Here is a 12,296-nt window from a genome sequence, read left to right on the forward strand (position 1 = left end):
AAAATGTACATTACCATTCCAAAACATAGGGAAGCAAAAGTGGTGAGGAAATACTGGACCAAAGCAAGTTGTTGGAGTAGGTGTGACCTTGTTGGAAGTGTATCACCTTGGAGGCAGGCTTTGAGGATTCATATATGTTCAAGCCACACTCAAGTGAGACAGATCACTTCCTGTTGCTTTCTGATAAAGATGGGTACGTCTGCCTGTGTACTGCCATGCTCCCTGCCATGATGATAATGGACTAAACCTCTGAAACTAAACCGCCACCTCAATTAAATGTTTTATAAGAGTTGTCACCCAGAAGTCTCCACAGTGAATTAATGTGCCCAATTTGTTTGGATATGTTGAAGAACACCATGACTACAAAGGAGTGTTTACATCAATTCTGTGCAGATTGCATTATCACAGCCCTTAGAAGTGGCAACAAAGAATGCCCTACCTGTAGGAAAAAATTAGTTTCTAAAAGATCACTAAGGCCGGACCCAAACTTTGATGCACTCGTCAGCAATTATCCAAGTCGTGATGAGTACGAAGCCCATCAAGAGAGAGTGTTAGCCAGGATCAACAAGCACAACAACCAGCAGGCGCTCAGCCACAGCATTGAGGAAGGCCTGAAGATCCAGGCCATGAACAGGTTACAGCGAGGCAAGAAGCAGCAGATTGAAAACGGCAGCGGGGCGGAGGACAACGGGGACAGTTCCCACTGTAGCAACGCATCCACACACAGCAACCAGGAGGCGGGGCCTAGCAACAAGCGGACCAAAACCTCGGACGACTCCGGCCTTGAACTTGATAATAACAATGCAACGGTGGCAATTGATCCAGTGATGGATGGAGCTAGTGAAATTGAATTAGTGTTCAGGCCCCATCCAACACTTATGGAAAAGGATGACAGTGCACAGACAAGATACATAAAGACTTCAGGTAATGCTACTGTTGATCACTTATCCAAGTATCTGGCTGTGAGGTTAGCTTTAGAAGAACTTCGAAGCAAAGGAGAATCCAACCAGATGAACCTCGATACAGCCAGCGAGAAGCAATACACCATTTACATAGCGACAGCCAGTGGCCAGTTCACTGTATTAAATGGCTCTTTTTCTTTGGAATTGGTCAGTGAGAAATACTGGAAAGTGAACAAGCCCATGGAACTTTATTACGCACCCACCAAGGAGCACAAATGAGCTTTGAAAAATCATTTCTGAGACTGAACTTTTTATAACCTATTTCTTTAATGCTAAAGATGCACCATCATTACTTTCATGGACAGATCTGGGAGATGTTCAGTTTTCTTTCTGAGCCAGACTTGTTTACACTATGAGGTTCATTTTCCCTTATTTAAGACTCTAGTAATTCAGTACTCCCCTGCCCCTTAATAGTATAAATAAGTTATATGCCACAGAAAGGATAGTTCCTTTGGGGAGGACACTTGGACCTAGGAGGTTTTTGTGGTTTTGTGTTCTTTTCCCCCTTTTTTTCCCTTCCAGTTTTTGATCTTTTGAGACAGGGTCTCATTTTATATCCCTGGCTAGCCTGGAACTTGCTGAGTAGTCCAGGGTGGCCTTGAATTTGGAGTGATACTCCTGCCCAAGTACTGGGATTATAGGTGTGCATTACCACACCTGGCTTAAGATGCAGTTGGCCATCAGCCATCTTTCCCCCTTTCAAAAGTTTTGTAGCCTGAAAAATGTTAGACAATATGTATTCTGACTTTTTTCCCTTGGAGTCTTGTATATTTATAGTTTTCTATATAAACTGTAGTATCGTCATGAAGACCGGGGCTCAAATTTACTGTGCTTAAACAATTCTCATAGGATTATTATTTTCATGGTATTTTCTTACATAATATCTCATTTAAAAAGAGGTTCTTTATGAACTTGGTGTCCATTGTCATGCAATGTTTTTGGGGTTTTTTGTTGTTGTTTTTTCTTATTTGTTTTCCCTATAAGTTTAGAATTTCTGGTCATGGGGAGAGAATCAAACAGAGTTCTTTGAGAACATGGTTCATTTACAGATTTCACCGAAGAAAGCAAAGTTTAGATTGGTGATAAAATGTATTCCTCAGTTGTACATTGAAGAGTTTTTCTTCTGTATTAGTTTTACTGTTCAGTTTCTTTATTGTATATGTTCGATGTTTCTCCCTATTAAAATACCAGAGATACGGAAAAAAAAAAAAAAAAAAAAGAGTTGTCATGGTCATGGTGTCTCTTCACAGCATTAGAGGCCCTAAGACAGAAGTTGGTAGCAAGGACTGAGGTATTGCTGTGATAGGTCCAAGAAGACAAAGCTAGCTCTGTCATAACTTTGCTCCAAATTAAAACCTAATAATAATAAGCAAGCTTCTCTATGTTTTCTACCGATAGTATAATATTCTGACAAATTGTAAGTATGCAAATATTCTGGATCATAAGAGAGGGTTCCCCTAATGAGATAGACTAAATCAGAAGGAGCAAGACCAAAAACCAGCTAGGCAAACTCCAAACTCTGCATCTCCATGTCTGATGGCAAAATGCTCTTCAGATCTCCAACTCATTTCAGCTTTGTTGACCTCAACACACTTCTCTCTCTTGGGCGGGTTCCACTCCCTGCTAGCAGCTCTCCTCAGCAGGTATCTCGCGACTCTGGCATCTCTAACATCTTGGGTTCTCCAAGGCAATCCAGGATTCAACTTCACAGCGTCACACAAAGGCCTCTCTAGGCCTCCATTCAGGGACATCCCTGACACATACCTGGCCTCAGCAGCTTTCCTTAGTCTTGGGGGCAAACTCCATAACCCACTTCTTCTATACTTAACTCTATACCCAGAACCACATGGCTGAAGCTGCCAAGTTCTGCTGCTTGCTGGGGCTGGAACACGGCCCCTTGTTCAACTACATCTTCACCAGCTTTCTGTTTTTGATGGTTACCTTTACTGTCTAAACTTGGCTGTTCTAGAACTTGCTCTGTAGATCTTCAAACTCAGAGATCTGTGAGCCTCTGCCTTCAGAGTGCTGGGATTAAAGGCATGCACCACCACACTCAGCTCTAAACTTTTCCTGAATCCCTTTTCACGAATTGGAAACTTAGCTGGGTGGGATCTTGCCCTGACGTCACCACTTCCTTTATTCCATTTTTTTTAATCCTTTATCTCCTTGAACACAGGACTTAGTTTCATTTCACTTCCTGGTGCTCCTTTTCTCCTCAAGTTTTACATTTTCCTGCTGCTTTTCTTTATAAACCTTCATCAGAGTTACCATTAATAACCCACACAACAGAGTCTATGCTAGGCTGATTTGATGTTCCCTCTGCCAACAGAATTAATCCAAATCTCTTTACTTTAACCTCAGGCAGACTCTTCAGACAAGGGCAAAAAGCAGCCACATTCTTCACCAAAATATCACAAGAACAATCTCTATGCAACATATTAAAATTCTTCTCCTCTGAAGCCTCTTGAACCATCCCCCTACAGCTCAAATCACTCTTAGTACCTTTGTCTTCCTTGCTCATTAAGCAGTGGTTAAAGCATTCCACTGCTTTCTTAAGCCAAAGTACCAAAGTCCAAGTTCCTCCAAAACATGGCCAGACCTATCACAGCAATACCCCAGTCCTTGCTACCAACCTCTGTCTTAGGGCCTCTAATGCTGTGAAGAGACACCATGACCATGACAACTCTTATAAAATATTTCATTGAGGTGGCGGTTTAGTTTCAGAGGTTTAGTCCATTATCATCACGGCACGGAGCATGGCAGTATGTACATATCTTTATCAGAAAGCAACAGGAAGTAGCCTGCCTCAGTGGGTGTGGCTTGAGCTTATATGAATCCTCAAAGCCTGCCTCCACAGTGATACACTTCCAACAAGGCCACAACTACCCCAACAAGTCCACACCTTCTAATAGTGCCACTCCCTTTGGAGGGCATTTTCTTTCAAACCACCACAGTGGATAAGCTTTCATTTGAGTAAAAGATTGCCATTGCTGTATCAAGAGCCTTGGACAGTTGGTCTTCAGCCCATACACTGTAGAAAGTTCATTCCACTTAAAGGATTGTGTGTGGGGCCCGGCAATGTTGGCACACGCCTTTAATCCCAGCACTTGGGAGGCTGAAGCAGGCGGATCTCTGTGAGTTCGAGGCCAGCCTGGGCTACCAAGTGAGTTCCAGGAAAGGCGCAAAGCTACGCAGAGAAACCTTGTCTCGAAAAACCAAAGGGAAAAAAAAAAAAAAAAGGATTGTGTGTGACTAGCTCATTGCTGAGTAGGATGGAAGGATCTTGCTCCTTCTGATTCAGTCTGTTTCCATCAGGGGAACCCTCTCTTATGATCCAGAATATTTGCATACTTACAATTTGTCAGAATATTGTACTGTTGGTAGAAAACATAGAGGTTTGCTTATAATTAGGTTCTAATTTGGAGCAAAGTTGTGCCAGAGCTAGCTTTGTCTTCTATTTTCCTCTCTTCTCTCCCCCCCCTCACCCCTCTCTCCCAGAGAAATTACTTCATCACTGATTGTCATTTTACTTGTTCTTTCTTCATCACTTGATAGCCGAACTCTTTTTTTTTTCAGAGCTGAGGACCGAACCCAGGGCCTTGCACTTGCTAGGCAAGCGCTTTACCACTGAGCTAAATCTCCAACCCCGATAGCCAAACTCTTCAAAATAAAACTCACCTTGCTGACTATTTAGATCTCTTCCTCCTCCTCCTTCTTCCTTTTTCTTCTTCCTCCTCCTCTTCCTTTCTTCCTTTTTCTCTTCTTCCTTCTCTTCTTCCTTCTTCCTTCTTCCTCTTCTTCCTCCTTCCTCTTCTTCCTCCTCCTCTTCCTCTTCCTCCTCCTCCACTTCATCTACTATTACTTCTCTTCCATATCTTCCTCCTCTTCTTCTAATTTCCTCCCCTCTCTCCCTCCCCTTCACCCTTCTTTCTTAGAAACAGAGTTTTAAGTACCGCAGGTTAACCTTGAACTCACTGTGGAGCCAAAGATTACCTTGAGCTCCTGATCTTCCTGCCCTCATATCCACTGTACTGGGTATACTGGTGTGCACCCCCATGCTTTGTTTATTCAGCCTTTAATCTCAGCACTTGGGAGGCAGAGGCAGATGGATCTCTGTGAATTCCAAGTCAACCTGGTCTATCTACTGAGTGAGTTCCGGGATAGCCAGGATTACAGAGAAAAGCCATGTCTCAAAAGACCCCCGCCCCTGAAAATGTCAGACAGGCAAGATGGCACAACTGTTAAAGACCCTGGCCAGCAGGACTAACTGCCTGAGTTCTGTCTCCAAAATACAAATGGTCAAAGAAGAGAGTCAAGTAAGATGTCATCAGACCCAGAAATTTGATCATGCACTGCTCACCCCCATGCCAATAAATAAACTAATCTTTTGTTTTTGTTTTTCGAGACAGGGTTTCTCTGTGTAGTTTTGGTGCCTGTCCTGGATCTCGCTCTGTAGACCAGGCTGGCCTCAAACTCACAGAGATCCACCTGACTCTGCCTCCTGTGTGCTGGGATTAAAGGTGTGCACCACCGCCGCCACCTGGCACAAATATAAACAAATCTTTTCATTGTTTTCCAAAGATTAAAAACAAACAGGTTTTTTGCATCACTTAGTTTTTGCATTCTATAAAACTGAAATCTTTTTTGTGGCTTTTACACCCTTAAATGAACTTTCTTTTTACCATTTTACCATCTCTCCTATTCATCTGTTAGGAAATAATTTTCTGCCGCTATTATAGACAAGAATAATACTTGTCTCTTGGCTTGTTACAAGACTGTGTTTCCATTCTCAAATTCGTCACGGTATATTAACACACAAATGAGGTAGCTATGATCAATAGCAACAGAACTGCAAACCACAACTGCAATGCGTCTCCATTTGACTGGAGATGACAGATTGCAGTTTGGATTACAGAGTATCACAATTCACGCTAACTTGCCAGCAGCGAACATGTTCAAACCTTCTTCGCACTTGTCTTCAGGGAAGCATGAGAGAAAGCACATCGAGGAACACAGATTCTGGCAGAACATGCAGGCACTTGTGAAAGAGATGCAACATCCATTTCTGTTCAAACCGACTTTCATTTCATCCTTCTGTTTTGGAATTTCAAAGGCAATTCTTGTAGCACATTGTTTCATCAATTTATTTACATGGAACCTGTTAATTTGAAGGGAACAATTGCGATAAAGCCTATGAAGATAATACTACTATTTACAAGGAACAAGCTTAAAATATGTCCTTCTTGGACAAACATGGTATGTACTCACTCATAAGTGGATATTAGATGTAAAACAAAGGATAACCATACTACAACCCACAGCTCTAGAGAAGCTAGCTAACAAGGAGAACCCTAAGAGAGACGCATGGATCACCCTGGGAAGGGGAAGTAGATGAGATCTCCATGAGTAAACAAGGTGGGGAGAGGGGGCAATGGCGGGTAGGGGATGGAGGATAAGAACATAATGGAACGGGATGGTTGAGCTGGAACAGGGACAGAGTGGGAGAGCAATGAAAGAGATACCATGATAGAGGGAGACATCATGGAAATAGGGAGAAACGGGGTGCTAGGGAAGTTCCCAGGAATCCACAAGGATGACCCCACCTTAGACTACTAGCAGTAGTAGAGAGGGTGCCTGAACTAGCCTACCCTGGTAATCAGATTACCAAATACCCTAATTGTCATCATAGAGCCTTCATCAAGTAACTGATGGAAGCAGATGCAGAGATCCACAACCAAGCACCAGGCCGAGCTCTAGGAGTCCAGTCGAAGAGAGAGAAGAGGGATTATAGTAGCAAGGGGCATAAAGATCATGATGGGGAACCATACAGAGACAACCAAACCAAACTAGTGGGAACTCATGAACTGTGGACCAATAGCTATGAATCCTCCATGGGACTGGACTAGGCCCTCTGCATAGGTGAGACAGTTGTGTAGTTTGATCTGCTTAAGGGCCCCCTGGCAATGGGATCAGTATCCATCCCCAGCGTGAGCCAGCTTTTTGGAGCCCAGTGCCTATGGTGGGACACCTTACACAGCCTTGGTTCAGGTGGAGGGGCTTGGACCTGTGTAGCTGGAGAGTATTCTCTCCGGGTCCCGCAAGCCCGGGCAGTCTGACAGCCCACTTATAAAATAAACACACAGACCCTTATATTATTCACAAACTGTATGGCCATGGCAGGCTTCTTGCTAACTGTTCTTATATCTTAAATTAACCCATTTCTATAAATCTATACCTTTCCACGTGGCTCGTGGCTTACTGGCATCTTCACATGCTGCTTCTCATGGCGATGGCTGGCAGTGTCTCCTTCGGCCTTCCTGTTCTCTCAATTCTCCTTTCTGTTAGTCCCGCCTATACTTCCTGCCTGGCCACTGGCCAATCAGTGTTTTCTTTAATGACCAATCAGAGTAATTTGACATACAGACCATCCCACAGCAGACCTGCCTCAACTGAATGTACCAGGCTCTGCTGATTCCCCATGGGAAGCTTTGCCTTAGAGGAGGTGGGGTGGGGGTTGAGTTGGGGGAAAGGCTAGGGAGGGGGAAGACAGAGAAGAAGGGGATCTGTGGTTGGTATGTAAAATGAATAGAAACTTTTTTCTTGAGACAGAGTTTTTCTGTGTAGCTTTGGTGCATATCCTGGAACTCACTCTGTAGCCCAGGCTGACCTAGATCTCACAGTGATCCACCTACCTCTGCCTCCCAAGTGCTAGGATTAAAGGCATTCGCCACCACTGCCCAGCTAGAAACTTTCTTAATAATAAAAAAGAAAACAAAAACAAAAAAGCATGCCCTTCTCTACATGAGTTTTTGTACTTGAAATGTATTGTTCATAAAGAGAATATTAAAAACAAATGAAGTGCCTATGACCAAAATTATATAATCTTTGATTAACCATACTTATCTTTTAGCAGGCAAAATAAAGCTACATTTGTTCATATGCCTCAGGTAGTATCAATAGTATGTATGTATTTATCCTGAATTATTATGGAATCAGAGAATACTGGAGGTGTCCTTTGGGAAACATAATACGATACCATGAAACTCATATACTCTCTTCTAAGGTACCAAACTTTATGAATTTCAAGAATGAATTTTTCTCTGCATTGGTTTGCGGCTCTTATAAAGGTTATCATTCTACATGCAATTATCCAAAATTGCCCAATATGCAAGCGCAGAAGGAGGATTAAGTTAGCCTTTTGGTGGTTAAAAATGAACAATGGGGTGCCATTTAATAAGGAGAATTCATCTACAGTGGTACTGCAATCTCCTAATGGAATTCATGCCCTCTTTCTAATTTACTCTCAGAAAGCAATTTAAGGGTTGAGAGAACGGGTTGATAATTAACCTTTTAGAGAACTTCAAGGAAGAAGGATGTTTCTTTGATTTTTTTAGTTGTTATTCGAGCCCCATAAACTAACCATTAAGTATGTAGGTCTTCCCCTCATGTCCCTTCAAGTGTCTTGATCCAATTACTGGTTATGGCTACAAAAAAAAAAAAAAACAAAAAAAAAAAACCAGCAACAATGGCTGTCAATGGCCCCATATTACTAAAGAGAGCCTTTGGCAATTATCTGGGACACTCACTTCTCTCACCAGATTTGCTTTTGTTTTATAATGTAGCCTACCCAATTTCTTTTTTGTTTTTGTTTTTGTTTTTTGAGACAGCGTTTCTCTGTGTAGCTTTGCGCCTTTCCTGGAACTCGCTTTGTAGCCTAGGCTGGCCTCGAACTCACAAGAGATCCACCTGCCTCTGCCTCCCGAGTGCTGAGATTAAAGGCGGGTGCCACCACCGCCCGGCTTACCTATCCAATTTCTTATGGATTACTTATTCCACTTTTCTTCAACCCTGGCTGCAAATTGGGACCATCTGAAAAATTTAAAACTGTATTTCTAGTCCTAAGCAGTACTTCTAGGAGTGGGGCACCAATATCAGCACAGAAACTCTAAATGACTCTAGAAGCCCAATGTGCTGTCCAGTGCTCCACAGAGCTACCTGGTCCAAATGACTCTAACTACGATCAGCATTGAGAACTATGCCCTGTGTGTTCTTTGTATTTTTTCCATTCACTATTTTTGTCTTGATTGCCATTTGGAACTTATTTTAGCGGTAGAGCTCTCTTGAAACCCCCCACCCACCCAAAATGATAGAAGTTGGATTAATCATGACTTTAGACATCTTAAACCCTCATTGCTATCAAATCCTATTGTTAGGCTCTTGGGAACTCTGGAGTTGCACAGAACTTAAAAATCACTCTTTATGCCCTTCAAGTTATTAAAAAAGCAGTGTGTGATGGCCAGTCTTGCTTGCCACCTTTACTACTTCTGAAATTAGCTAAAACCCAATTGGCTGGGCACACCTGTGAGGGTTTTTTCTTTTTTTCTTTTTTTTTTTTTTTTTTTTTTTTTCAAGACAGCGTTTCTCTGTGTAGCTTTGAGCCTGTCCTGGAATTCACTCTGTAGCCCAGGCTGGCCTGGAACTCACAGAGATCCACCTGCCTCTGCCTCCCGAGTGCTAGGATTAAAGGTGTGTGCCACCACCACTGGGCAAGGGTTTTTTTCTTAATGAAATCATTTGACATGGGAAGACCCACTTCTAGTCTGGATCTTTGAGGTGGGAAGATCCACCTTTAATCCAGCTCTTTTTTTTTTTTTTTTTTTTTTTTTTTTTTTTTTGGTTTTTTGAGACAGGGTTTCTCTGTGTAGCTTTGCGCCTTTCCTGGGACTCACTTGGTAGCCCAGGCTGGCCTCGAACTCACAGAGATCCGCCTGCCTCTGCCTCCTGAGTGCTGGGATTAAAGGCGTGCGCCACCACCTCCCGGCAATCCAGCTCTTTTGGAGTAGAAAGATCCACCTCTAATCTGGGCTGACTGCCTATGTAAAGGATACAGAAAAAGGAACCTTGCTCTCTCTTTCCCTGCTTACTCTCACTCTCGATAGCAAGTCCATTCCTTCACCAGCATTAAAGCCTACTTCTTCAGGATTCCAACATATACTGAAGACCAGCTGAGATGTCCAGCCTTGTGGATTGAAAAACTACTGGATTCTTAGATCTTCTGTTGGTAGACAACCATTGTTGGACTAGTTAGACCACAGCCTGTAAGCGCTAAGAAATCACATATATAATATTCATTCTACAAGTTCTATTTCTCTAGAGAACCCAGACTAAATACAGATATTTTGTGCCAGAAGTGGTTCTAGAGCGACAGAAATATAAGGATGAATTTTCTTTCGTTCTTTTTTTTTTGGGGGGGGGTATTTTTTAGTATCTGGAATAGGCTTTCCAATTTGCCAACACCTACAGTTACTGAAGCCTCTCCTAGGAGCTTGGAGAGTATTGGAAGCCCATGGTGTGAACTATTTTCCAAACTTAAGGAGACAAATATATTTGATTACCCTAATTGACCAATTGTGAGAGGCAACAGATTTGGCAATTCTGTATGCAAAACTTTTGACAGATTGTAGAAAAGTAAGGAAAATGATGGCCCCAACTGGTTGCTGCTCCTAGCATCTCTAGGTAAGTGGACAAAGGGAAAGAATTGGCCCCGTGGTAAAATTAAGCAACTTCTAGCAACTCAGAACACGGTGAAGGACAGTGAACTTAGTGTAAAGATGACCAGCTCCAGATGTGCAAACACAGATTACAGTTTCTTAGCATGCCCTGGAAGAGAATCTTCTCTCGTGCAGCCATAGAGCTGAGGTTGCCGAAACTCAAACTGAAGCCCTCATTACGAGGTTGGCTGAATTACAGCAAAAATTCAAGTCCCCGCCGCGGAGGGTGTTGGTAGTTAAAAACGAGGGCACTCATTGCTAAAGAGTGGGATCCTGTCACTTGGGATGGGGATATGCTGAGAACTTCTCCAGGGTTTACCTCACTTGAGGAAGGGGTCTCTCCACCAGGAGAAGTAATCCCACTCCACCCTCTGAAATATTGCCTTTTCTGCCTCTGAATGAGGATATTAATCCTTCATTGTCTATTAAACCATCAGTGACTTTCTCTGAAGGAGATGCAGGGCAATACAATGCTGATGCCCCCTCTCAAGGCCCACCAACAGTTGCTTCTAGACCTATCACCAGACTTAAGGCATCCATCTTTAAAAACCTAAGAAAGACTCTTAGGTTCTGCTTTGATAAATCAGATGCTTATCCTCCAAGTCATATTCAACTGTCATCAAAGTTGTAACATCTACACCTTCTTCAAACAATGAGTAAAAGCTGGATGGAAATTCAAGGCAGTCCAGACAAAAAGCAACTGCTCAAAGTGTCCAGAAGAATGGCTAACTATGTGTAGATTCTGCTGCCACCTGTCCCCGATGCTGGGAGGCACCATCCTCCAGGGCAACATAAGGCCGCCCTCAAGCTTCACCGTTCATGTCCTTCCCTTTTTCTAACATCAGCAACTCATTCTTCCTTGCCCCTTATGGTCCTTGAATTTTGTATTGGCTGTATGCCACCTTCAACTCCTTGCCCCACCCCACCCCACCCCAAGAGACAGGGTTTCTCTGTGTAACCGTTCTGGCTGTCCCGGAACTCTGTCTGTAAACCAGGCTGGATTGAACTCAGAGATCCGCCTGCCTCTGCCCCTCGAGGGCTGGGATTAGAGGCATATGCCACTACATTGGGCCTCACTTCCAACTCTTAAAAGAGGCATACATTTCCAAATGCACTGATTTGAAGATTAAAACCATCCCATCCAGGAGAGAGAACTGAGATTTGGAGGACTGACTGATGAGTTCACAACCTTCAATATGGTCTGAAACAAAACATGTAGCAGAAAGTCTCAGCTGTTTATTTAAAGTACATGTCTACCCACAGCATTCAGTATCTGGGATTATGACTCAATGTGATTTTGCTGCTAAGCCTGTTTTCTTGCCAGCCCTGTTTAACCTGAGGTTCTTTTGAGCATTTCTGTTTGTATATTGAAATGTCTTAAAAGTTCATTTGAGTTTACATGTATTATGATTTGCCTTAAGTATCCTATTAAAAGCGTCATATTATAGATGTCCCATTTAGAGCTGAGTTCTCCAGTTGTGGATCTTTGTATTCATCATCTACTGCAAAAAGAAGTTTCTCTGGTGTGAGTTGAGTGATGGACTAATCTGTGGGTATAAAAACGTAGTAGGGAAACTAGGCATGATGGCACACACCTTTAGTGTCTTGGGAGGCAGAGGCAGGAAGAACTCTGTGAGCTCAAGGCTAGCCTGGTCTACATGGTGAGTTCCAGGCCAGGCAGGGCTACAAAGTGAGAGATCCTATCTCAGAAAAGGAAACAACACTTAGGGGGCAGTTTACTAATGTCTATTTAGCAGAATAATAGTATTAGGTTCTCTCATGA

The 12,296-nt window shown here is 42.9% G+C and overlaps 1 protein-coding gene across 1 annotated transcript; it reads left to right on the plus strand.

The window, feature by feature from the left end:
- The first annotated feature begins 299 nt into the window (after positions 1 to 299).
- Positions 300 to 2,127, plus strand: LOC102910277 (E3 ubiquitin-protein ligase RING2). The gene has a single exon (XM_006988999.4). The coding sequence runs from the start codon at positions 321 to 323 to the stop codon at positions 1,179 to 1,181; it is 861 nt and encodes a 286-aa protein (XP_006989061.2). The 5' UTR covers positions 300 to 320; the 3' UTR covers positions 1,182 to 2,127.
- Positions 2,128 to 12,296: the final 10,169 nt, after the last annotated feature.

The sequence above is a fragment of the Peromyscus maniculatus genome, chromosome 18, assembly GCF_049852395.1.
Source record: "Peromyscus maniculatus bairdii isolate BWxNUB_F1_BW_parent chromosome 18, HU_Pman_BW_mat_3.1, whole genome shotgun sequence".
Classification (NCBI taxonomy): domain Eukaryota; kingdom Metazoa; phylum Chordata; class Mammalia; order Rodentia; family Cricetidae; genus Peromyscus; species Peromyscus maniculatus.

What these genes read in the sequence shown, in the direction of transcription:
- LOC102910277 (XM_006988999.4), top strand. Translation starts at nt 321, where the DNA reads ATGTGCCCAATTTGTTTGGATATGTTGAAGAACACCATGACTACAAAG.